The 27,920-nt window shown below is 38.4% G+C and overlaps 1 protein-coding gene across 1 annotated transcript; it reads left to right on the top strand.

The window, feature by feature from the left end:
- The first annotated feature begins 186 nt into the window (after window positions 1-186).
- Window positions 187-27,920, top strand: DYNLT5 (dynein light chain Tctex-type family member 5). Its single transcript, XM_019731077.2, has 5 exons — window positions 187-397; window positions 2,162-2,285; window positions 17,555-17,646; window positions 24,637-24,761; window positions 25,636-27,920. Exons 2-5 carry the CDS (start codon window positions 2,170-2,172, stop codon window positions 25,837-25,839), a joined length of 537 nt encoding a protein of 178 aa, XP_019586636.2. The 5' UTR covers window positions 187-397; window positions 2,162-2,169; the 3' UTR covers window positions 25,840-27,920.

A 27,920-nucleotide genomic window follows, 5' to 3' on the forward strand; every position in this document is an offset into this window, starting at 1 on the left:
TCGTGGCTGCATCTTGAGTTGCAGATATCCTCCTCACTATATATATATATATATATATATATATATATATATATATATATATATATATATATATATATATGACAAACCGGTTCCCCTCCAGCTTGCGGCCACTCCCAGGCGCAGCCGGGCTCAGGGTGGCCCCCCCTGGACAGTGATGATGAGCTCCTTCACATCCTTAGGGCGGCTCAGAGGACCAGGGGCGGGCCTAGGGCTCTGTTTGAGGAGGTCACCCTGGAGACAGGCTGCAGAGTCGCGGGGAGTGCCAGGGCGGCGGCGGGAAGAGGGAAGCCTCGCCCCGCGCATATCCCTGCGGTGCACAAGTCGGAGGTCTGGGAGGCCCCCGCCAGCCTAGCCCGCAGCTCCAGCCCTGCTGTAGGTAAGTGCGACCTTTGTGCAGCGCGCCTGGGCGGGAGCGGAGAAGAAAGACTACTACAAGTTGGAGCACGGCAGGAACTAAGGAGGGAGGGCCTTGTGGTGAGAAATGGCCGGTCTGCCTTGGCTGTGACCTCCCTGATGCCTTACTCCTCCTTCCCCCAATAAGAAAAAGTGGCCCCAAATTTGGGAATAGGAAGTGGGTCCTGGCCTTTGGACACCTGCTCACCTGAGCTGGCCAGCCCGAGATCTGCTCCAGGGGCACAGAGTCCTAAGCAGTCTTCCTGAGGCCCGCCTGGCAAACTCCAGGCAGCTGCAACCCCTCCGGACCTCTGGGTTCCAACTCTGGCCTTTGGGGCCGCTTTGCAAACAGGTGAGCAGACCGAAGTCCCTCTGTGCTACTTTGGATCGGAACCTGTATGACCCCTTGAATCAGTCTCAGTGTGTCCTGTCCACACACTTGGACACATTCACACACTCACACTCATATACACAGCTACACACACAGACACACTCATACACACAAGCACACACACACACACACACAGATGCTCACACACAGGGCCATACACACATTTAGTACATAGACACATCACACACAAAGGTGCACGCACACACTCCCAAAGGCACACATTCAGTCAGGTACACGCATAATCACTCATTCACACAGAGGCTCACACAGAGAGATGTTCACAGGTACCACACACACACTTACATTCATGTACATAGACACTCACTCATACAGCCTTACATACTCATGGGGACACACTCGTGCTCGCACACAGGCACACACCCTCAGAGAGACACACTCAGAGGCACACCCTCTCACAGAGATGCTCACATTCATGGGCACACACTCACAACGGGTACACACTCACACACACACACACTGCCCTGCCTCCCTTCCCAGCACACAGTAGCTCTGCCGTATCTGTGTGCCCTTCAGTAGCCTGTGCCTCTCTCTGCCCTGACACTGATCACACTGAGGTTTTACAGCTGTGTTCTTGTCTGCACCACCCATTCATCTGTCAGCCCCATGAAGGCAGCGACTCTGTTTTAGTTCTGTGTTAGTGTCTACCAACCGTGCCTCCTTATTAGGGCTTTCAGATTTACAGATCATAAAAGAATTTAAATGAATATCTAAATTTGTATGTAGGCAAGAGAGCAGTAGAGTTATATATAGTCTATGTTTGGGGAAGTCCATTCCTATTACCAGCTTTTTAACAAGCATTTGTGAGAAGAAGGTAGGTTTTCCAACAAATGACTTCGTTGAAAGTTAAGTTCTGTTTGCTCTTTACAAAGTAAATCATGGTTGCTTGAGGAAAAAAAAACCCTTTGGGGAAAACAATTAATTTTAATTTTTTTAAAGTAACAGCAACGACAACAAATAAAGTTTTACCAAGAATAAGTGGTGGGGGAGAGCAATAAAAATATTGCTTTCTGGTGTGGGATAATATCTTGCTTATACACATGACTATCTTTTTTCGGTGACTTTAACCTCTTCTGCAACAATTTTTGTTGCAGTTTACTATCGGCTTATGTGAAGTAAGTATACTATTGCATAAATAAAAGCTATCAGAGTTATCATATTTCCATTTATGCTGACCAGAATAACAACATATGCTAAAACTCTTAAGGAAATCCCACTTCCCCATTTAAAATACGTAGAAAAAAATATCTGTACCTTATTTAAAATGAATTTCTGTATCATACTAACTTAAATGTGTTTAGATCTTTCGTCTGCTATTTTACAAATGTTTTCTTCCAGAGGTTACGATGATGTCAGATGTTGCTAAAGACAAAACGGCCCATTCAGTGAAGAAAAAGGGGAGTGTGTCTCCTGTAAGTTGTCATGAATTCAGACGGAGGGAACTTCATGGGCGCATCAAAGAGTGAGTACTGAATATCTAATAACTTCAATTTAATTACTGAATAAACTGGTTCATAAAGCTTATCAGGAGAGAAAAAGACATTTCCTTTGGGACATAAAAAGAGAGAAAATGGACAAGTACCAGGTCCTAGTCATCTTTTGGGGACACATGTTTAAAAGAGAGAGAACCAAAGTGAGAAAACATAAGTGATGTGTTGATTCCAGCAGTATTTTTTACTACTTCAAAGACTGCCCCCAAACTTCCTCTTCTCAAAAGAAACACCATATGCAGTGTAGACCGGACACTTCTTACATGTCTCCTGAATTCCTCTCTTCAACATTACATAAATACATCGTTTTTGCATTTCTATAATCAATATATACAAATATGATGCATTTAGCATTATTTTACACAAATTATATAATGTATTTTAATAACTATTGCTCATGTCCTTTTAAATGGCTGCATAATATTTTGTCAGTTTATAATTTTGGGTTAGCTAACCATTCCTCAATTATTGAGCATTTTAAGTTTGTTTCCATGTTTTTTTTCTTTTTTACTATATAATATCTCTGCTTGTTTTCTTCCCAGAAGTATAATTTGTGAGTCAAAGGATATTAAGTACTGTTTTTTTTCTTTTTGCTCTTGCTGCATATTGCCTTGGCTCTCTTAAAGAGATGAATCAGTTTTTAATATTTTCATCGCGTTTCTTTTTGACTGCCATTGGGAAGAAAACAAAACAAATTATTCAATGCAGAGGCCAACTAACTTATATAATAGACTTTTCTTCTTAATAGTTTCCACAGGATTGAAGGATGTGGTGTACTAATCCCCGTGGTTGGGAAGTAGGAACTGATGTGTCCTATGGAACTGAGACCAGAACTAGAATATATTTACTTTAGAATTCTGAAACCAAATCTTCCTACTCTCGGAGTGTATTAATGCACTTATTTAAAATTCCTCTTTCTATCCCTGGATATTTGTGGATTACAAGTACAATCTCTCTATTTAACAGGTAGAAAATACAAAAGAGTAGCAATCCTAGCATGTAGAAGTAAAGCTGGGTGAATAATCTCTGTAACTTTTGCTTTTGACTCTAAGCCATTTTGGCTCCTATTTCTAGTATTTAAGCGTAAGAGTTCTTTTGAGAATTATTTTAAAATAGTTGTTAGCTTAAATTTAACTCTTTTCAAGAAAAAAATTTATAATAATAATCTGACATAAATCATGTTCCCATGATTTAAAAAGAAAATCTGCTCTCACCCAAACACTAAATTATCGTCTGTATTTACATAATTTTCATTTACCTTTTCCCTTTCATAGCAAATAAGAAAGTCACATAGAATCAGGACATGGCCAAATTTGAAGAATTAGAGATCGCTCTTTTTTTACTGCTGAAGTACAAATACCAACTAAAAGTGATAATACAAAAATAGTTTTATCAACACGTTAGCATAGATTTTTCACTAACAAATACAGTTCAGTAATAATTATTCTGATATATTTGAAAGTAGAAATTTGGACTCTCAAACCAAACATTCAGAATGGGTCCTCTAGTTGTGCTTTCTTTTTTTTCTTAAATAGCAAATGAACAGTTTCCCCCACCCTTGCCAATGCAAAGGCCATTCAGGAGGCTGCCCCAACCCTAGCTCCTGAGTACTTTCCACTGTCTTAGACCAGACTGCATGGGTGATTCTCTTTCATGAAATCAGTCTGCAGCTAGTAGAAAATTCTGAAAGCTTAGAGGCTATCAAATGCAGGTATTGTTTTGAAATTGCATTGTTTAATGGAAAAGCATATACCTTTCTTTTGAAAGTTGTTGCAAAACAAATTTTTAATAGACCAATTTCAGTAGCATAAAATATATCCTGAAGTATACTGATGACCTAATACGCTACCTCTCTTAATCTCCCCAACATTAATTTTACGAGGTGGGCATCATTCTTACCATTTTACTGTGAAATAACTGAGGCTTACAAGTCAGATGTTGATTTAATGACTAGGATACAATCTTAAATCATGAGTATGGCATATAGAGTCTACAAACCTTTGTCTCCTTCTCAAGCACCATTTTTTCCACTATCTTGCTAGCATCTACTCTATGGCAATACTCAACTCCCATATTTACAATCCCTCCGTGTTCTGTCTTGCCTCCAGCCATTGCCTTGTGTTCCTTTCCCATGGGGTACGCTTACTGTAATACTCTTCTTACACTCTGGTTCCCTTCTCCTCTTCCTTCAGAATTTAGCTCCATCCTTATCTCTCCAAAAATCTCTCTCTAACAACCCAACTACAACCATTTCCCCTTCCGGATGGGTTGGACGCTCTTCCTTTCCACTTCTGCTGCTTTCCTCTTCTACATAGTATCATGTTGGGCTGTTTTTTGTATCATTCTCTAATTAGAGTATGGACTTATTTGCCTTGATAGCAGTAAAGACACCGATGAGGAGGGCAAAGAAGAGTAGACTGTAGACCTACTTGGAAAGCAGCTTCTTGGGTATGCACAGATTCAACACTACAATCATGGATTCTGTGTGTACAGTCTTCTCCAGTAGTAACTGATGCTTACTATTGTTCCCTGGGCATAATGGATGTCCAAAGTACCTTCTGAATTGTGAAATGAAGATTGAATTTATATACAATATAATTCTTGTTAATTGTTTTTAGGGCTGGGTGTTTTTATTTAAATTATGTTTTCATTATAATGTGATTTTTATGTTTTTAAAAAGAAACATTTTAGGCTGGATCTTACTATCTCAATATCATAACTGTTGGCAAGTTGGCATATTTCTTTCTACACATACCTACGTGGTTGTCATCATCACACTCATCTGTAATTTTGAATTCTGTTTATATTTCACTTAAATAATAATAGCAACAAGGGCTCAACATTTATTGAGCCCTCACTATGATCTCATTTAAGTCTCACAGAAGCTCTATAACAGAGGGTGGCAAACTATGGTCCAAGGGCCAAGTTCCACCTGTGAACTGTTTTTGTATGGTTCCCTAGCTAAGCATGGTGATTACATGGTTGGAAAAAGTCAAAAGGAGAATAATTTTTTGTCATGTAAAATTATAAGAAACTCAAATTTCAGTATCCAAAAATAAATTTTTATTGGAACACATCCATGCCTATTTCTGTATGTATTGCCTCTGTCTGCTTCCACACTATAACTACAGAGTTGAGTAGTTGCGATAGAAACCATAGGTCTCACAAAGTTTAAAAAAAAAATAAAAATAAATGCTATGTGGAATTTTACAGAAATGTTTGCCAAACCCTGCTCTATAAGATAGATGCTATTATCATCTCTGTTTTACAAATGAAGAAACAGATGCTTAGAGAGGCAGAGCCTTCAAAGCCACAGAATTAAGAAGTGGCAAAATGGGCTTTTGTTTATAGTCAAGTATTCTCATTCTCTAAAAATTGGCTATCGATGCGTAGCTTGCATTAACGAAACTCTTGTATGTATTCACTAGAACCTTCTGGTCCCCATCCATGGGTAAGAGCAGGTATTTGCAATGACATCTTTCTTGTTGGAAGCTCAGCCTTTGGCAGCCTTCAAACAGTATTTGAACAGATGTGCTACTCTCATGTTCTTAGAATGGAAATAGAAGCCTGAGGTTAAGTTACTTTCCAAACGATAATGTGACATGATATCCATGCTTATTATGTCTGAGTCCAGTAGTTCATCTAGTAGGCTAGCCCTAAGGTCGGTAGCTAAAGAGTTTCTCTTTTGCCTCAAACCAAAATTACACTAATGTCATGTTATAAGAGCTTTGAATATGGATCCCACAGCTCTCTACTTGAACCCACTGGTGGCATCAAACACACTGTATTCTTTCACTTATTCATTTATTCAAGGTTTCTTGAGCCTTTACTGTGTGCAAATTAACGTGCCACATATTAGACAGATAAAGGTGACTTACTATAGGGTTCTAGTCTGGAGAAGTTCATTTTTCAAGTAAACTAAAAGCCACCTGGTAATTTTGTTTCTACAAAAATGGAAAAGATCGTATTTATTACTTCATTTGAAATAAATTTAATTGACCAGCCAGTACATTCCAGGTACTATGCTAGGTGATGGACCACACACGAATAATCCCTGCTCTCATGGTTTATAATCTGGTAGGAAAGGCAGTGAACAGATAATTTTAAATGTGATTAATGTATTCCATGATTCCTATGCCACTGTGAGCTGTTTATGTGCGGTTAAAAATGATGTTGCTTGGCCTGTTTCCTCATTTTGATAAGTTCTATTCCCATCTAAACCAAACTAAAGGCCCCAACAAGATCTGGATGAGATATAGCTTCCCCACCAAAGAGAGAGAAACTTAAGAAAACTGAAATGGCCGTGTTCCAAAATGAAATCACAATAATAACTAATAGTATGTTGTACTTATTCAGCCGTTTCACATACAATATCCATCTGATTCTTATAAAAACCCTGTGGGTTACGTAGAGAAGGCACTTTTATTATCTCCATTTTTCTCATTTATTATCTTATTTATCTCAGGAATATATTTGAGTGGAAAATATTCCTCATTTCATAGCACATTGTCATCGTCAATATGGGCGAGAGCACTCGTGTTTACCTAATTGTCCCTCTTCTTCCCCATTCTCACTCCCACTCTTGTCTCCCAATGGGTACCCACTCCAATACTACACATATAATATTATAATATACACATCTAAGTGCTGTTTCATATATATATACACACACATATATGTTACACAATGGTACACGCACATATATATGGAGAGAGAAAGAGAGAGAAAGGTATATATAGATATATAGATACATATTGTGTGTGAGTGTGTGTGTGTGTGTGTGTGTGTGTGTGTGTGTGTATTATGATGTTTTGACATCTTAAAAATCCTTTCCGAATGTGAGAACACTGCCTTCCCTTCCAGGTTGAGCGAATTCTTAAAGATAGCCAAGGTTTCAGCAGGGAAGATGCTTTATGTCTTTGATATGCAAACTAACAAACCCAGAGCAAGCAATCCTCTCTCTGCAGCCCTCAACCTCACAACCCAGGAGACAGTTTCCTACGCCTTAATCAACCCAGAGCCAATTTCCAGGCGCCTAGGGGCCTCCCCTACAGCTTAGAGCTTGCAGAAATTATTCAGACCAGCCAGTCCTGAACTTTCCCTTTCCCTCCGAAACCCCAGTAAAGTCTCTAGCCCCAGCTCTTCATTGCTCATGTCATGCATCTTCGTCACCCTGCCATTTTCACACATGGCCCTACATGGCAAGGCATGTCTCTTGTCTCTAGAATTTATTAGTATAATGTTTAACTGAGCCCCTCTAGTCTCCTTTTCTGGCCACACCTGACTGACCATCTCATAAAAGAATGCCGCATAAGTACTTATCAAAGAGATGCGTTTTTCACTTACATAAATGGTGTTGTGCTATAGATTTCATTTTGTTTTCTCGATCTCATATATCTTATTCAACGTGTTTATTTTCTATATTTACTTATGGAACTATGGCTATCTATCTCATTGCTTCTTACTGCTGCATAGTAGTCCTTGATATCTATCCATCATGTATGTTCTTATCTGTATCCTTGGGATGAACACCCAGAGTAGCGTTCACTTCTTGCCAAGGTGCGCAGTGCCATAGGGAACATCTTTGCACATAATCCTTCATTGGCATCTTTGTGAAAACTGCCCTGAGAATGTTGGATGTTTTTGATAGGTTGTGTTGGGAGAAAACTTGCTCACTCTATGAAGGAAAATGAAGCTGCATTCTTACCTCATACCATTTGCATAGTAGACTCCAGATGGAGGGCTGAAATGTGGGAAGCTATAAAGCTCATAGAATAAAGTATAGGAGAATATCTTTGTGTTCTACGGGAAGGGAAGAGTTCTTAAATAAGATGCCAGCATGAAAAAGCAGGTAGAGGCATTCACGTTAAGGAAGTTTTGAATTGGAGAAATAATCTATAGATGAAAGTGCTTAACGCAATAACATATCAATGTTTCTCAAATCAATCTACAAGGTCAATATATCTCAATCAAAATTCATTTGTACTTTTTTGAGAAACTCAAACAATTTTAAAATTTATAAATAAGGAAAGAATTCTGAGTAATTAAGTTAGCTTTGCAGAGTGAGCATAGAGGAAGGATTTTCCCTATTGGATGTTAAGAGTACCACAAAGTTATGGTAAGTAAAAATGATAACTAATGCAGGAATAGACAAATAGATCAATGGTATACACAGAAATTTCTGAAGTAGACCCATGAATATATGGAAGCATAATGTATAAAAAGCAGTGGGGAAATGTTGGATGTTTTTGATAGGTTGTGTCGGGAGAAAACTGGCTCACTCTATGGAGGAAAATGAAGCCGCATTCTTACCTCATACTATTTGCATAGTAGACTCCAGATGGAGGGCTGAAATGTGGGAAGCTCTAAAGCTCATAGAAGAAAGTATAGGAGAATATCTTTGTGTTCTACGGGAAGGGAAGATTTCTTAAATAAGATCCCAGCATGAAAAAGCAAAACCACAAACCAAAAAAAAAAAAAAAAACCTTGATAAATATAATTACAATAAAACTTAGCATTTCTGTTCAACAGAGAATACACTGTTAGACACAATTAATAAGCCAGCGGAAGATATTTTTTTTTAATTATGCACATTAACAATAAAAAATGAAAACCATTTTTTAAATAGTCAAAGGAAATAAATAGCAATTTACAGAAGCAAAGTCTAAGTGGTTAAGCAGGATTGAGATGCTTGAACTCACTTGGAATGAGGAAAATGGAAATTAAAACAAGGTACCAGTTTGCACCGATTCAAATGGCAAAACATAGGAAGGGAGAATAATACCAAATGTTGGCAAGGCAACTGAGAATAAAAACTGATATAGTCATTCAGTAAAGACGTCTAACAGTATTTAGAAAAAATGAGTTTGTGCACGTCCTATTAGCTCATACATTAAGGAAACTGAGGCTTGGTATGGTAAAATGATTTGCCCGGTAAAATGATTATCACAGCTAATAATCCGCGGTTCTCTAACCCTAGAATTTAGAGACATCACAAAAGTGTTTGTATTGTTATGAACTGAATTGAGTGCCTCTCCCAACTTCCCCCAAATTTATATGTTGAAGTCCTATTCTTCAGTACTTCAGAATATGACCTAATTTGAAAATAGGGTCTTTAAAAAGATCATTAAGTTTACACGAGTTCATATGGGTGGATTCTAATCCAATATGACTGATGTCCTTATAAGAAAAGGAAACTTGGACATAGACATGCACAGAGGGAGACAAGGTAAAGAGACAGAGGGAGGAGATTGCCACCTGCAAACCAAGGAGAGGGGCCTGGAACAGATCCTTCCCTGACAGCTCTCTCAAGGAACCAACCCAGCCAACACCCTTGTTCTCAGACTTCCAACCTCCAGAACTGTGAGATGATAAATGTCTGTTGTCTAAGCCACCCAGTCTGTGGTACTTTGTGATGGCAGCCCGAGCTCACTAACGTAGCATTTCTAAAGGAGTGAGTGCAATAGCAGCAGCGTGGTCAGGGAGCAGAATGGAGTGAGTGGCTCAGAGGCCTGCTCTGTGGTGCAGACTAGTTGGGGCAAGTTCCAGCCTGAGTACCAATAAACTGCTGATCTTGCATAAATTATTAAGCCCTCTTTATACAATGGGATAAAAGCAGGAATTGTCATTTCTAGATGTGGTGAGAATTTATTAAAACAATACACAGAAACACCTGAAATGATTCTTGGCACATCAAAGTACAGAGCAAGTACAGTATTAACTACTATTATTACATAGAACTTTGGAATCAAACGAGGCCTGAGATTGCATCCCAGATCTGCTGCTTCACTAGCGACTATCTAATATCATTTTAGTCTTAATATAGCATCGATACAATGAGAATATTAATGACTTCATCATGGAGTCATTGTGTTTAGTCATTGGACAAATGTTTGTTGCCTATGTTATAGGCATTGTGTTAGGTGCTAAAGATACAGTGGTGAACAAAACAGGCTATCCCTGAATGTGTGATACTGCTCTTGTCAAGATCATAATGGCTTTCACGTTGCTGACCAAGTGGTGAGTCCTCGCCTTACTTGCCCTCTCAACATTTGACACTGTCGACCATTCCTTTCTCCTGGAAACACTTTCTGGACTTGGCTTCTGGACATACGTTTCGTATTTTCCTTCTTCCTGACTGGTCCTTCTTCCTTAGACTTCTTCACCAGTCCATCTTTTTCTCCCCAGTTTCTTAACGTAGGAGTACCTCAGGGAGCAGTCAGTCCTTTGTCTTCTTCTCCTCTTGTCCTCTACTTATCCCCTCAGGAATCTCCTCCACTCTAGTGACTGAGACATGGTGTTATGCCCCCAAATGTACATCTTCAGACCACGCATCTCTCCCAAACCTCAGGCTCATTTATCTGCCTACTGACCTTTCACTTCAAGACTTACTAGACATCTCAAACTCAACATTCTCAGAACTTAACAGTTTATCTAACTACCCTCCTTCCTATTTATCAAGAAATTCTATCAGATCAACTTTATAAATACATCCAGAACCCAACTACTTACCGCTACCCACACCTGCTGCCATCTTGGTCTGAACCACTGTATTAGTCAGCTTGAGTTGCCATAACAAAATACCATAGATTGAGTAGCTTGAACAATAGGAATTTGTTTTCTCACCATTCTGGAGGCTGGAAATCTGAAATCAGGATGCCATCATGGTCAGAATACCTCTTCCTGGCTTGCATATGGCCACCTTTTCACTGTGTCCTCACGTGGCAGAGAGAAAGCCCTGCTGTCTCTTCATTTTTTATAAGGACCCCAGTTCTATCTGCTCAGGGTTTTACTTTTATGACCTTATTTAAGATTAATCACTCCTTAAAGGCCACATCTCCAATATAGTCACATGAGGGGTTTAGCGTCAACATATGAATTTTGGGTAGACACTATTTAGTCCCTAGCAGTTACTGTCCTCTCTAGACTGGATCACCATTAAAGCTTTTGAACTGGTCACCCTGTTGTAACCCCTGCCAACCTGCAGTCTACTCTCAACACCACAGTTGGAGTGATCATTGTAAAATATAAAGTGGACCTTGCTATTCCTGTGCTCAAACTTCTCTATAGGATCCCGCTTTATCAGAGTAAAAGCCAAAGCTCTGCATGATCTAGTTCCCCGAAACCTTTGTAACCTCATCCTTTTCCAGCCTCCTGTTCGCTCCCTCTATTTCAGCTACGCTAGGCTTTCTTTATGCATTTCTTCAAATATACCAGGCAACCTCCTGTCTCAAAGCCTGTGCATGTGCTTCTCTCTCCCTGACACATTCTTCCCTCAGACATTCACAGGGCTCATTTCCTCACCTTCAATTCTTTGCTCATGGAGGCCTGTCTTCGCCATTCTATTTAATATTGCAAACAGCACCTTCTTCCTCCTCTACTTCCACACTCTCTTAACGAAGCTCTCCTTTTCTCTGCGGCATGTATTATTTTCTAACATAATATATAATTTATTTGTTTAGTCTATTGTCTGTCTCTTCTCACTCAGTTCCATGAGTGCAGAGATCTTAGTTTGTGTTTTTCATTATTATATGCTAAGGACCTGGAAGAGTGCCTGACATATAGCAGTCACTCAATTAATATTTTTTGATCGTTGACTAATTATTACATCATACTAATTCCTGAACAAGCAAGTTCTTTTCTCACAAATAGGTTAGGTTCACAGGTTCAATATGTGTTAAGTCCCAGGTAAGCAATGGCTTTCATCTTGCAGACGGAAGATGCATTTACAACAAACAGAAAAGTGCTCCGTTCAAATGTTTTAAACAAGATACCCTTTTACCTCCTTGCTGAAACATTCCGTGTGCATCTAATAACAACAACAAAGGAACATTTTCATTTGTGTTGAAATTCTGTTGAGATAGACCACACTCCTCCTTAATGATCTCCGTAGCATGGTAGAAGTAATTATGGCATCCACACTCTCAGCCTCACCTCTCTGATAATCGCCAGGGGTAATGCAACATTGAGACTGTGTTCATCCAGGAGCTGCAAGAGAAGTTTCGTCAGCTGCCTCTGACCTTAACCCCACCATATCTTGGATGAACATTAGCTCAATGGACTTCAGACAGTAACTCCGATTTTCCATCCATACATTAAAATTGTTCTATTTTGTTAACTGCCTTTCCTGGATTATCTTCAATCACCACAGAGCCAGACTTTCCAGAGGTTGAATGGTTCGTTCTTTATCCTTCAGAATCATTCTTCCTCTTGAAAATTATTCCACAACAACACATATCATGTCATTTTCTCTCCTCTTTCATTTCTGAAAATATATCTTGACTTTTGTTCCCATTATAATCTTCCTGTTACTAGCAATATGGGGCTAATAACGCAAATAAAATATCACAAAACTACATATAATTCCGGCAAACTTGCTATAAACTAAATGGCCACACAACTAAATTACCTTACCAGACAACTCTCACCTTTTAGTGATGGGGGAAGAGTTGGTATGCTGTTAAGCCTAACATACATAAAAACATCTAGAATGTTTGAGGTGCAAATTTCCCAAATGAATTTCTATACATATTTTATCTTGTTTTCTACATCTTGATTCTGGAACACAGGGACTCTTAAGTTTTCTTTGTATTATCAGTACTTTCTTCTTTGCCTGCCACATTGTGGGCAATAAAGATTTGTAGAAAGAATGAAGAAATAAACAAACAAAAATAATGTGCAAATTTTATACCCTGAAGCCTTCTTTTCTCTGTGCGCTCTGAAATGTCTCCACTGGGAGGCAGCATATAACTTTAATAACAGATTAAGCACTGGGGGAGTTACGCTTAAATGATACCATTCAAAATATTGTAGTTCCAAGCATTTCACGGCGACAGATAGAAGAAAGAGATGATATTCTGACGTTCCTAATCTACTAAATTAATGGCTCCAAGACTGGTTATGCGTTCAAATATTATCTCTTACTAAAGCTTCAAAACATCTAATAATGGCAGTGAAAACGTCTGGAAATGAATTCGCAATGATAATTAGATGGTATTGTGGCTGGTGAGATTTAATTGAAATTATTGTTTTTATCTCTAACAATCATAACAGTAAGATATGCCTTGAATTTATTCTGTGTGATTCAAGGAATGGTCAGCAAGCCAATCTGCAAGATGTTTTCAAGAAAGAATAAATATGTTCAAACTCCTCAGCTATATATTTTTTATTTTTTGCCTCTTTTCTGCATAATCAGAACACAGGTTGTTGGATTAGCATGGGACATTTCCAGTGTCAATCGGGTACAATACAGAAGGGTTACTTTTCTTATTGGGTAACCAATTTTATGCAGCTGTTACTTCACTCAGGTCAATTGAAAGTCTGTCCTCAGCAATAGCACATACGATTCCAAGTATTAGCTGAAATTTGCATTGGATTACAAATTGTTACTCATTTCTCTATAATAATATTAGTTGATTTGTTCAGTGTTATTACCAGTAGTTTATGCCAGATTTTCCATTTTCCTGCATTTACTTTTGATCTACTTCCCATCTTAAAACTTTACAATTCTCTTGTACACATTTTGCCAATTGAAATGTTTTCTTTACAAATGCCAAGAAGCTGATGAGAAAACACATCGACAGCAAGAACATGTTTCACATTTAAAAAAATAAATCAACTACAACATTCTCTTTGCAATGAGATTATGTATCTAGAAGAGGTAGTATTATAAACTAGGGAAAGTCTGGTTATAGACAATTGTAATTCATCCACTTGCAATATTGTGACATATATCAAATAAATTTACTTTGCTGTGTATACAGAGCTAGTAATTAAAATAAATTTTCTCTTTGAGCACCTCACATTTTTATCTTCAAAATTTTCCAAGGGCTTGAGTAAAGTTGTTTATCAATAGAAAATAGATGTAAGTTTTTCTAAGTCAGTATTGTGAACTGATATTGGGAATTCCCAATTTTCAAATATAAGATCTCTTTTATTTCTAAAAATTTACCAAGTTTATATTCTGGTTTAATGTTATTTGCCCAGAATGCAATTATTTTAAAAATATTTTATGTCTTCCTTTTGTCTTTTTTGAAGGAATAAATATCTTATTTTTCTGTTCACCTTATTCTTCTCTTTTCTGTCTCCCTTTTTTCAACCCACCTGATTCTAGTGTTGGAAGTATCAAATCTCAATTTCAAAAAATACCATGAACAGAGTGTTTTTAAAAGTATAATTTTTCATGAATTTATAGCCTTGGTTTATACATAGTCAGCCTTCCAAGGTACAGAAATCAATATACTAACCAAATATTTTCCTTCTGCATGATAAGGGATTCCAGGTTTCGAGCAAAATATCTGAAACCCCAGAGCCCTATCTCCTCCATAAAACTAACTATAAGTTTTGTGCCCTATTAACTTGCAGGATCCCACTTTCAAGAAGCAAACTCTGTATCAGTTAGAATTTGTATCAGTTATAGCTAATACTTCATATTATAATATTTATAAAAACAACAGTGGCTTAAACAAAGCAGAAATATATTTTTCTGTTGCATAAGCAGTCTAGAGGGAAGCAGTTCAGAGACGTACTTGTCTATCTTTCTGATCTGTTATCCATAAGATCATCTCAAGACCTAAGATAGCTGCTGAGCTCTTGCCATCATATCCACATTCCAGTTATCAAAGAGGGCATAAACAGGCTCCTCTTGGTTGAATTATTTCTTTTAAGGAAGCTCTCTTAGAATTTCCACCCAAAACTTCCACTTACATCTTACTAGCTCACAAGCCACATGGCCCCAATAGCACCAAAGGAATCCAAGAATTTGTCTTTAATTTGGAGAGAAATATTCCCAAAACCTAAGAGTTCTGTTACCAAGGAAGAAGGCAAGAACAAAACTGGAATGCAAATGCCACTCCCTGCCACAATGATCATTATAGTTTTCTTTATAATAGTGGAAGAATGGAAACAACCTAAATGGCCTGAAGAATAAATGGCTAAATAAAATGCAGTGTGTTCAGATATTAAATACTGTCTTGATATTTACAATGTTGATGTAGAGTACTATTTTTCACATAGAAAGTTACCTACAATACATTTCTGAGTGGGGAAAAAGAACCCAGTATTTATAATGTGATCCCATATGTAAAATTATGCCTGAAAAGATTTTTTTTAATTGTAAACAATGGCTAGATAACCACCAGGGTTAGTAATCTTTTGTGTAATTTTACTTTGTTTTTTATACTTTTCTATATGTTTTGAACTTTTTACAATGACCATACACTTTTTATATGAATACTGTGGAAATGAAAAGACACTGAACTAAATTACCATCAGTAAATCAAAACAGTCACTCTGCAAAACTTTCTATTTGTACACCAACCTGCAGCCAGTGGGGTTTTTAAGCTGCCCTTGTGACACTTCCCAATTTCATATTGATAATATTATAAACTGCACTAAATATCAATTTTTTAGTAACATGACAATAACAAAGAAATAGTGAGGACTGTTTGTAAAACTTGTTTGCTTGGTTGTCTTAAACTTCTAACTTCTGCTAATTTGAGCTTTGTACCAACTCTACTTCTTTTTTCTATAAGTTTTTAATATGGTGTTCGGTAGAAAAGAAATAGGGTCTTTATTAATACTTCCTTATGTTTGTGCAAGCAAGTTTTAATTGCAGTAATTAATTTTTTGAGGCAGTCATTGCCCTTATTTTCATTTTTTCAGATATGATCATATGTGAGACTTCGTCACTAAGAAGTAAATAAATAAGATATTTAAAAATCTAAGACTGTCGTTCCTATATGTATGACAGTAAGCCCTTTGCTTCACTCCCTATATCTCTGAAATGGGTGGAATAAGGATTCTTTTACTTACTTGAAAGGGTATTGTGAAAGTAAGAGGAGATCATTGATGGAAAATGTTTTGCAAAGTTAAAAGTAGCATTTATAATATTGGGACAGGCTGGCTTATCTTAGAACCAAGGGGCTTATGCCACGTTGGGTTTTCTAAGCCGAAGCTGTTGTCTTTGGTACTGCCCACAACACCTGCAACCTATGTGGTCCAACAGGTTGGATGTTACTTCAAAGGGCAGCAGAAAATTGAGGACAGCAGGTGTTACAAGAAAGAAGACTAAGTCTCTAATCCAGAAATCCATCGTGAAAAAGCAGCCATAATTTCTTGCATCACGTTCTTGGGCTGAGTGGGTAAACCTTAAAACTTATTGTGGAAATTGTACTGTATTAAATGATTTTTTAAAATAGATTATCCATGATTTTCTTTAAATATCACTTTACAAGAAGCTCACTAATTCTAAACAGCTGAGAGCTAAGAATTTTAAACTCATTACAGACAAAAAAAATCCCAAAAGATTAAGAAAAAATATCTCTTTGTCATTTAAAAGCAAAAACATAGCCTGCTTATAAAAGTGGTCACTCTGAAAATGAACACACACACACACACACACACACACACACACACACACACATACACTATGATATCATTTCCTCTGAAATGACATCTGGCTTAACCTCCATTTTCACAGGTGTAGAGAATTGGGGTATCACATTGTGAGACTGCCATTAGTGACAGTTTAATTTCCTCTGATCAAGTTGAATTAAGTAGCGCTAGAGGGACATTAGGGGCTCTTCTAGTTTGGGTCTCCTGTTCAGCACCTGGATAAACTAATATCGCCTTGGTTACCAACCCACACCCTTTCTTAACGTTGAAAAGAGTGGTTGATGCTCATTGATTTATGATACTTTGGAAGAATTGTGGTTTCTCTCACCATATAGATTAGTTTCATTTTTCTTTGCTCTTACTAACAGAATTTGTGAGGTACATATAATAGTAAACTCTTTATAACCCCTATGTATATAGAGCTGTTTCCTAACATTTTAAGCTTTCTCATATATCCCCCAGTCCCTTTTGTGAGCTTTGTCAGCTTTGAGGAAAGCCTTTGTATCTGTGGTAGAGACGTGATTGGCAATGGATGTTTGAAATATGTATTCTGTTACCCCTCACACAGAACCAACCCATGAACACTTTCTTGATAATCAGATGCCCCTAGCTCTACTCTGGGCTTTAACCACTATACTGAGACCTGCTCCAAGAAACTTCTTACACCTTAATGTTTCCATCTTTCAAATGTTTCAGACTTTAAGTATGTCACTGGGATATTTATATGGGACTTGCTTGAAATTTTCTTAAAGGAAATTGTACCTTTGTAACATTTTTGCTGAAGGCAACATTGTGCTTTGTTATTATTATAATAACCATTGAAATTTGTTTTCTGCCTTGCTTTCAGCTGTTTGAGTACTGTGTCTTATATGGATGAACCTAGCCTGCGGGATGATGCCTCTCGCCATACAGTACAAATGGAAAACACCTATCAGCTAGGTGTGTTATTTCATCACTCCTATTTTAAACTTCTAATTTTTGTGAATGATAGTTACTTAAAATAATATCTGATAACATGGCATTATCTTCATTGCTAGCACAATATATGGGATCTGAATTAACTGAGTGATGTGATGCTTCTTTAATTTCTTCCTCTACAAAATGGGAATAACACCCATTGTGTACTTTTGTTTATCAGTGTTTCCTAAATACGAGGCAATTCACTGGATAGCACTGATACGTATTGTGTTTTACTGAATTAAGAAGTTTGCTGAGGAGAAAAGAGATCTAAGATGGCAGAGTAGATAAACACTGTGTCTGCTTTCTTCCAAGAACACGTTAAATTTATAACTAAATTATAGAACACAATCAACCTGGGGAACCATCTGAAGTCTGGCTGAACACAAGTTTTAGAACTGAGGATATTAGGAATAAGCTGCATCAAGACTGGTAGGAAGGGTGGAGACCCGAAATGGCTGGCTCCAAACCGCTGCATGGCAGTTGAGAACCAGAAGGGATATCTTGGCCACAGAGGTTCCCCCTGGAGGAGTGAGAGACCCCAGCCCCACACCAGCCTTCCCAGCCCAGAGTACTGGTGCTGGGAAGAGGAGCCCAACAGCATCTGGCTGTGAAAAATAGTGGGGATTCTGACCATCCAGTTTGGACAGAAGGCTGCAGGAAACTGAGACAGCCTCTTAAACAGCCCATGCACAGACTCTCTCTTTCGCGGACACTCACCTTGGGCTCCAGCGAAGGGACACAGGGGGCATCGGAGTGAGGGCTGGAGGACAGTGGGCCATCTTTCCTGTGAGGGAGCCTCCTCCCTTGCAGCCAGCAGGTGGGCGCCACGCCATCTTTCCTGTGTTGAACCCTCCCCCACAGGCTAAATCTGAATCTGATTGGTCTGGCAAGCTCCACCCAGCTGACTCACTGGGAAACTGCCCTACCTAACAACCCTTACACCGAGGGCATTTTCTCTGCAAGCAGCCAGCCCTGCCCACATTGCACTTTTTTTTGGAAAGCTTACCTGAATCCACAGGCCCCAGGTGGGCAGCAATTGGTCTCGGTGTGCTCTGAGATTTTTGCTGGATAGTTCCAGGTTCAGCACTGACACCAGACCAGAATCTACATTAACCTTTTTGCCATGATGGTCAGATGTATCCTAATGAATATTTCCATCTCCTGACTGAAGATGAAAACTTCCAGAAAGGGAATTTAGGAAAGCAGATGTATATTTTTCTATATTTTTGTGTTTTTTAAGAATAAATGACAATAGGAATTTTTTTTTTATTGGGGAAGGCGTACAGGACTTCATTGGAACAGTGTGTACTTCCAGAACTTTTTTCCAAGTCAAGTTGTTGTCCTTTCAATCTTAGTTGCGGAGGGTGCCATTCAGCTTCAAGTTGTTGTCCTTTCCGTCTTAGTTGTGGAGGGCGCAGCTCAGCTCCAGGTCCAGTTGCCGTTGCTAGTTGCAGGGGGCACAGCCCACCATCCCTTGTGGGAGTTGAACCGGCAATCTTGTGGTTAAGAGGACACACTCCAACCAACTGAGCCATCCGGGAGCTCAGTGGCAGCTCAGCTCAAAGTGCCGTGTTCAATCTTAGTTGCAGGGGGCACTGCCCACCATCCCTTGGGGGACTTGAGGAATTGAACTGGCAACCTTGTGGTTGAGAGCTCGTGCTCCAACCAACTGAGCCATCCGGGAGGCAGCTCAGCTCAAGGTGCTGTGTTCAATTTTAGTTGCAGGGGGCAGAGCCCACCATCCCTTGCGGGACTCGAGGAATTGAACTGGCAACCTTGTGGTTGAGAGCCCACTGGCACATGTGGGAATTGAACTGGCAGCCTTCAGAGTTAGGAGCATGGAGCTCTAACCGCCTAAGCCACTGGGCCGGCCCCGACAATAGGAAATTTTTATACATAAAAATGTCATTTACATACAAAGCAGCTCAAATTGTTGTTTTTAAATGCATAAAATAGTCAAAATATCAACTTTTTTTGTGTGTGGATTTCTGACACATTTTGGAAAAAAAATTTGAAATCAATTAACACAGCAGAAGAGTTAACACGGTGACCACAACTCTTCCCACTCTAGTGACTCCCTAAGACCCTGCCTCACCCAACTTGCTTACTGCTTGAGGCTCTATCAGTGGCTGAACGTTAAGGGAGCCAGCAGGTGGCAGCAGGCTACAGGGTGTCCTGGCTTTTTGTTGAGCTACCCCAGGCCCAATACTGGTGACAGACATCCTTAGTTCACAGTGTGGCCTCTCCCAACCACCTCCAGGTTTAGCACAGGTAGTGAACAACCGTGGGTCACTTTGTAGTTCCTACCAGGTAGTGTCTGGCCACTCACAGGCGGTGGGTGACCTGCGCCTGCACCAGAGCCCCTCCTAAGAGGCCCCAGAACCAACATATTTGGAGGTGGCTTCAGACTACAGCAGACCACCACCCAATTAGCCCCACATGTGGCACACCCAAAGGGCAGTCGCAACAGGCACCAGAGCCTACGGGGTGAACCCCATTCAGTGGGGTAACCCTTCTGCACAGCAGCCCATAATCTGTGGATGTGGCCAAACCCCACAGCGAGTCAGCCTAAGGGTCAATCCCACCCACTCATGTTCCAATAGCAATCAAGGCTTGACTATAACAGGATGGCACACACACAGCCACACAAGGGACACTCCTGGAGCACCCAGAGCAGGTGACCAGGGAGACTGTGCCAGGGCCCCATAGGGCACTTACTACGTAAGGCCACCTGGCAGAGACTGGGAGGCATAGCAGATCTACCTAATAGATAGAAACAAACACAGAGAGCCAGCCAAATTCAGAAACAAAGAAATATGTCCCAAATTAAAGAACAGGAGAAAAATACAGAAAAAGAACTGAGTGAAATGGAGGCAAGTAACCTACCAGATACAGAATTCAAAACAATGGTTATAAGGATGCTCAAGGAACTTAGTGAGAACTTCAACAAAGAAATAGCGAGCATAAAAAAGGACATAGAAACTGTAAAAAAAAAAAAAAAGAACCAGTCAGAAGTGAAGAATACAATAACTGAAATGAAGAATGCACTAGATGGAATGACCAGACAACTAGATGAAGCAGGGGATCGAATCAGCGATTTGGAAGACCAGAAAGGACAAAACACCCAATCAGGACAGGGAAAAAAAAAAAAATGAAGACAGTTCAAGAGACCTCTGGGACAACATGGAGCGTCCCAACATTCGCATCATAGGGGTACCAGCAGGAGAAGAGAGAAAGCAAAGGATTGAGAACCTATTTGAAGAAACAATGACTGAAAACTTTTTTAACCTAGTGAAGGAAATAGACACACAAGTCCAGAAAGCTCAGAGAGTCCCAAACAACATGAACCCAAACAGGCCCACATCGAAACACATTATATTAGGTTGGTGCAAAAGTCATTGCGGGTTTTGCAATTATTGTTAACCTTTAAAACCGCAATTACTTTTGCACCTAACTAATGATTAAAACGGCAGAGGTCAAAGACAGAGACTCCTAAAAGCAGCAAGAGAAAGGCAACTAGTAGCTTATAAGAGAGTTGCCATAAAGTTGTCAGTTGATTTCTCAAAAAAACTTTGCAGGCCAGAAAGGCCTGGCACAAAATATTCAATGTGATAAAAAGCAGGATCTATAACCAAGACGACTCTACACACAAGGCTATCATTGAAAATCAAAGGATAGATACAGAGCTTCCCAGACAAGAAAAAGCTGAAGGAGTTTATCACCATCAAACTGGTATTACATGGAATGTTAGAGGGACTTCATTAAGATGGAAAAAAAAAGTCAAAATTATGAGTAATAAAATGGCAATAGCTACACATCTATCAGCAATTACTTTCAATGGTAATGGAGTAAATGCTCCAATAAAAAGACATCTGAGGGCTGAATGGATAAGAAAACAAAAACCTTACATTTGCTGCCTACAAGAGAATCACTTCAGATCGAAAGACACATGGAGGTGGAAAGTAAAAGGACTGAAAAAGATATTTCATGAAAATAAACACCAAAAAAAAGCTGGGGTGGCAATACTTACAGCAGATAAAATAGACTTTAAAACAAAGGCTATAACAAGAGACAAAGAAGGACCCAATAATCCCACTTCTGAGTATTTACCTGAAGAAACCCAAATGCTACTTAGAGGGGTCATGTACATCCATATATTCACTCCAGCATTGTTTACAATGACCAAGATGTGGAGACAGCCAGGGTGTCTGTTAATGGAAGAATGGATAAAGAAGAGGTGGTACATATATACAATGCAATATTGCTCAGCCATGGAAAGGAATGGGTTCTTGCCATCTGTGGGGGTATGGGTTGACCTGGAGGGTACTGTGCTGAGTGTAGTATGTCAGACAGGGAAAGACGCAATGTGATTTTGCTCATATGTGGAATCTAAAGAAAAAATAAACAAACAAAACAGGAAGAAACTCATAGATACAGAAAGTATTTTGATGATTGACAAATGGGAGGGGGGTTGGGAGTGTGGGTGAAAGAATGGGAACGGGTTAAGAAGTACAAATTGGTTGTTACACAGTAGTCATTGGGATGTAAGGTATGTAGGATATAGCATAAGGAATATAGTCAATAATATTGTAATAACTATGTATGGTGTCAGATGGGTACTAGATTTGTTTGGGTGATAGATGGAAGAGGTGTGGAGTCAAGGTAAAAAAGGTGAAGGGAATAAAAGTGCAAACTGGTAGTTACAACATAGTCATGGGGATGTAAAGTAAAGCATAGGAAATATAGTCAGTGTATGGCAATAACTATGTATAGTGCCAGGTGGGTGCTAGACTAGTCAGGGGGATCATTTCTTAAATTATATAAATATCTAACCACCTTGCTGTACACCTGAAATTAAGATAAAATGATATTGAATGTAAAATAAAAGTTCATTGAGCATTTTGGGGTTATCTTGTGGAGTTATTTTATATGTACTTGAGTTAAATGAAAGAGATATGCATTAAAATTTTATCCAACAAAACCCACCAATGCCGTTGATATGTGGAGAAAAAAACCTTCAAGGCAAAGGCAAATGATTTCTGGTCCCCTGTTGACCAGAATTTTATCCCTCTGTGTGAAGAGATGTTTATCCCTTCACACAGAGGTTTTAGATATTTGAAAACAAAGATCTTTGCACCTGTCCCTATACTCCCAGGTGAGGTCCACAGTGAATATCTTTTCCCATTCATGTTTCCTCATAGACCTACTTGTTTTCTCTAAATGTGTACCTGCCCACTATTATCTGAATCCATTTATAATTACTGCTATATAGAAATTCCACAGAGATTTACCAATGACCAAAGGAAGACTCTATGGGCCAGAGTGGTTCCATCTGTGCTAGTTAACCTCAAGAAAATTATAGACCGTCAGAATATCCCATTAGGCCTTGTAGCGTTTTCTACAATAATCCCCAAGACTATCTGGATTACAAGGCTCCATAATTAGTCAGTCTACCGGTATTTTCACAGTGCTGTGGTAGACAACTAATATTCCTGCCATCCAATATACTTTTATACTTCTTCTGGTAACCTTACCTACTTTCCTTTGGGGAAGCCCCACCACTGCTTTCGTTACCACTTTGGGTCCACAACATTCTGCTGAAGCTGATACTAGTCTCAGAGATGTAACTAGGACTGATTCTGAGATGGCATAAAACACTATGATTGGTCAAACCAATCAAAGCCTTGATATTCAATTCAGAAAATGTTGTTTGAGCTATTGAAGAAGCAAGATCTGGCCCTGAAATCTGAAACAGTCTAGGAGCTAATGGCAGCTCACATGCCCTCTTGCCCTCACATGAACCCTGAGACCAATAGAGAACTAAATCCTAATGTCATCATTTGTGTCCTAAACCCAAAGTACTCTTAGATTTTTCAGTTAGGAAAGCTAAGTTTGGGTTAGATTTCCCCCCACTTACAACTAAAAGATCTGTAGCTATTCAGTACATATGACTTTGGGCTCTGTGTGCTGAAAAGGTATGAATCAGATTCACCCTAGAGATTTATTGGAAGATTATATATGGTAATAAATATAAAATGCTTATCACAGTGCCAGATATGTAGAAAATGCTCAGTAAAAGTGGCCATGATCTGTACTATGATTATCTATCAATGTTGAATTCTACTTGAATTCAGAAATCATATATTAAACATTTCTTATGCCTTTAACATTGTATTAGACTCTGAAAGGTTATAATCTGATCTAGCATCATATTTCACTTGGGAGAAAGATAGGTATGCCTCAGCTGTTAGGTGGATTAGGAGCCAGAATAACAGTGGGTTCCCAGTGCATGGGGAGGAATACAGAGAACAGAGGGTTGATTTTTACCTGAGGAGAGGAGGAAGGCTACCTGGAGAACAAGATGTTTGAGCTGGCCTTGAAACATGAGTGGATATTTCTCAGATGAACAAGATGGGGAAGGGGTGTTCCATTTAAAAACAAGAGCAATTGCAAATGTACAAGCATCCTTTAAAGAGAGATGAGTCCGTAAGATGGAGCAGCATCCATGTAGAGAACTGTGATGGTGGGAGAAGAGGCTATAGGTTGGGTAAGAGCTGAACATTAGACCTTGCTGAGGGGCATAGCACGGCACAGTAAGATCTGATAGACTGGAAGGGGAGGTAGACTGGAGGGGGAGAAATAGTAGTTAGGGGACCAGTGAAAAAGATGTTGAAACTTTGAAGTAAGTCACTAATAGTGAGAACTGGGAAGGAGGATGCTTTCTACGTCAAACCTCAATGGTATCGAACACACTCTGTAGATAGTCTGGTAAACGGATGAGTCCATTGTCTTCTTATCCTCTGCCAGAGAACCTGACTGGAAGCTTAATTAGGACTACTTTTTTCCTTTAATAGAGACCACTCGGGAGATCAAGTGTCTCTCCATGTTTCAGTATTCTTGATTAGCCTATGCAGTGGGGGGATATGACTTGAAATGATTTCTTAGAAAGAAATTTGTCTATATTTTCAGGTCCTACCAAACATTTTCCTGTGGTCATTGTCAATCATATTCTGAAAGATGTGTTAACTAACTATCTACAAGAAGAACAATACGAACCAGAGTTCTGCAGACAGATGACTAAAACAATTTCTGAGGTAATGTGCCATTTGCCCAAAGTGTTAACTGTAACTAGAGTATTTGCTGAAAGCACAATTCCCTAAATTTGATGAAGGCAGTTAATTTTCAGTAGCAATACAAATGCTTATTTATATTTTATTTTATTAAAATATTTATTAGGTCATATTCTGTGTGTGTGTGTGTGTACGTGTGCGTGTGTGTAAAAAAGCCTTTGTCTAAAACAATCATTATATGCATCATTTGCATGTATTTTGTTTTAAAAATATATAAAACTGCCCCATTTATTTAAAAAAATTCATTGAAAAAGATAAAACATTTAAAAATCATTTTGTCTTCCCCAAGGCAGCTTTAACTGCCATCAAATACAGACATTGTGGCCTTTAAATACATTTAAATACATTTCTATTTTTATCAGCTAAAGTCCTGGCACTCCATCAGGTTTTCTCTACTTTCCTTTTTATAACAAAATCTTTACTAAAGATGCATGATTAGTCATATCACAGGAGACTCCAGATGTATGGTCCCTTAATTAGACATGAACAAAATGGTAGCGCTCTAATGCCAACATTCTTTGAAGGGAAGCCATCTTAACATAGATTTTCAAAGAATGTAATAAATCAATTAAATTCTGTTTTCTGGATTACAGCTTTTCCATGTGCTTTAGCAAATGTAGATTTATTGCTGGTGCTATCGTTTGGTCTTTAAATGTCTATCTCATGAGGACAGTGCTTGGAGGAAATCATAGTTACGGTTCTACAACAATTACTGAAGATATCTACAATGCATCATGCCATCTTCTTAATTTAAATCCACCATATTTGTAACAAAGGTTAAGACTCTTAAGTTTCAATGTGGCTAAGTGGGAACTTTTCTTTTCCTTTTAATTTCTAGGTTATTAAAGCCCAGGTCAAGGACCTGATGATTCCACGGTATAAGCTAATTGTGATTGTTCACATTGGACAACTGAATAGTCAGAGCATACTTATTGGAAGTAGATGCCTCTGGAATCCCAAAAGTGATACATTTTCATCTTATGTTTTCAGAAACTCTTCCCTCTTTGCTCTTGCAAATGTCTATGCAGTTTACTTTGAGTGATTGAAAATGAGAAATCTAGTACGTAACTGTTTTTAAATCAAGAAATAGGCTGTATCTATGTACACCAAAGTTTTATTGCCTAAAACCTTGAGAAGGAAACAACATCAATATTCAAACGACTGGAAGTTGGGGGCCTTTTTCATACTCTTGTAAAGATTGAGGGAGGGAAGGGTGGCATAGGAAAAGAATCTTGTTTATTCCAAGAAGGAACTAAGTCTTGGTTCTTTTGGATTTTTTTGTTCATACACATAGATTCTTAGTAAGTATTACTTTTCATACTAATTATTTTAATTACCCTGTAATTAGAGAGTTAGAATTTCCTGCATTTTTTTTAATGAAGAAAAATTTCAAAAAAAAAAAAATACGGCTCTATACCCTGAACAATAAATGACAGTAGAATATTCAACATGGTATACACAAATGATAAATGTTAATATGTCTCAGTGCTGCATATAAAAGAATACTGGCTTTCATTTTGTACTTAATAAATTGAGCAGCATTCATTAACTGCAATTATTGTTACATGTACCTGACAGTTGAAACTGCTGAGGTAGAATTAATGATTTCATAACAATTATCATAGTCCCACAGGGCTTCTAGCTAAAACTAGAAGCTCTTGTGGGTTGCCTGCACTTTATAATATTGTGGGAGAACTGAATGTTGGCTCTTCAATAATGGAAACTATAACGTGAACAAAGGCTTTTTAAGGCACTGAAGTAAACGCTATGATATTAAATATACATGAGGCTTAATAGTAAATGTATCTGTAACACATAAAATCATGTCTTGGAAAGAGATACTGCTCTTAAATATACACTGCCTGATGTGACATTGAATAGGTTTTCCTAGGCTAACAAATTTTTACACAAAATATATAGCTGGCAGCTTAACAAATAAAACATGTGTATTTACTGTTTTGTTCCTATGAATTTAGTACTAAAGTGACCCAGTGAGGTTTTGAATGGATGGCACTAAAATTTACAGGGCTGAAATAGCTTATTATTCTGCTGGTTAATGCAGCTTGCACCATGGATCATTTATTTTTATGGAGCTTTCAGCCCTTTGTGTGTATGTAAAATGAGGCCGTGGCATTGTTCTTGGATAGTAAGTGGACTGCCTAGAGGACATTCGTTAAAGGTCAAAGACAAATTGTACGCATATGGAGAAAATTAGCAATGCTATAGTCCTAAGGAAAAAAATGATGTGTAATTCATACCAAAAAGAATTTAACAAGTGGGAAAACAGTCAGTGCTTTATAGTTTTAAAATGTATTGATGTCTTATTTTTCCCCAAAACGACGTCTAGAAAAAAAAAAAAGTACACTTTTTAAGTTCCTTTCCTTCTGTTTGTTCTAGCTTTTAAGGTAGCTTTTCAAAATAAATTAGTCAATTTGCATTATTTTTTTCTCTTAGTGCCTTAGTGGGAATATGTCTGTGTAATAATTTATCACAACCAATATTTGTCAATCTCCATAGGCCAATTTTGAGTCTGGATAATATCATAAATACAATAAGTAAATGAGCTTCGTAGTTTCATTACACATTTGTGAACATCTCACATCTTAGAACAATAGCAGGGGCAATCATAGGGCAATTTGGCATGAATAAATCAGAATGAAGAAAATTCTTTAGTAGGAAGAAAGTACGTTAGAAAAATGGCTTTTTGTTTAGAGTTTTAAAATCTCATCCATGAGATCTTCCTACCATCAGTTCCAGGCTGTGTTAAGAATCAAACACCAAAACATTATGGCTGTTAAAAATAAAAAAGGAAGCAGTTTGCCAGCAGATTGCCATGTCCTGTAATTCAGATCGTCAATGATGAATTCTAGCAATTATATGGCAGTATGAGAATGTATGGTAAAAACTCAGTAATTGTGACTAACTTGGAAGAATGCTGTTTATCACAAAAAGCCTTGTGATAGGAAATTTTGATGCATGTGTTAGCTAACACCACGGCGGTCAGCGTATTACAATCATAAAAGTATCAAATCAACATGTCGTATGTGTTAAACTTACACAATGTTATATCAATTATATAACCATTTTAAAAATTAAACATTAAAAAATAAAAAACACCGTAAA

The sequence above is a fragment of the Rhinolophus sinicus genome, linkage group LG06, assembly GCF_036562045.2.
Source record: "Rhinolophus sinicus isolate RSC01 linkage group LG06, ASM3656204v1, whole genome shotgun sequence".
In the NCBI taxonomy this organism is placed as follows: Eukaryota; Metazoa; Chordata; class Mammalia; order Chiroptera; family Rhinolophidae; genus Rhinolophus; species Rhinolophus sinicus.

What these genes read in the sequence shown, in the direction of transcription:
- DYNLT5 (XM_019731077.2), top strand. Translation starts at nt 2,170, where the DNA reads ATGATGTCAGATGTTGCTAAAGACAAAACGGCCCATTCAGTGAAGAAA. An exon ending in CTTCATGGGCGCATCAAAGA is followed by an intron (nt 2,286 to 17,554) that starts GTGAGTACTGAA and finishes CCTTGCTTTCAG; the next exon opens with CTGTTTGAGTACTGTGTCTT. An exon ending in GGAAAACACCTATCAGCTAG is followed by an intron (nt 17,647 to 24,636) that starts GTGTGTTATTTC and finishes CTATATTTTCAG; the next exon opens with GTCCTACCAAACATTTTCCT.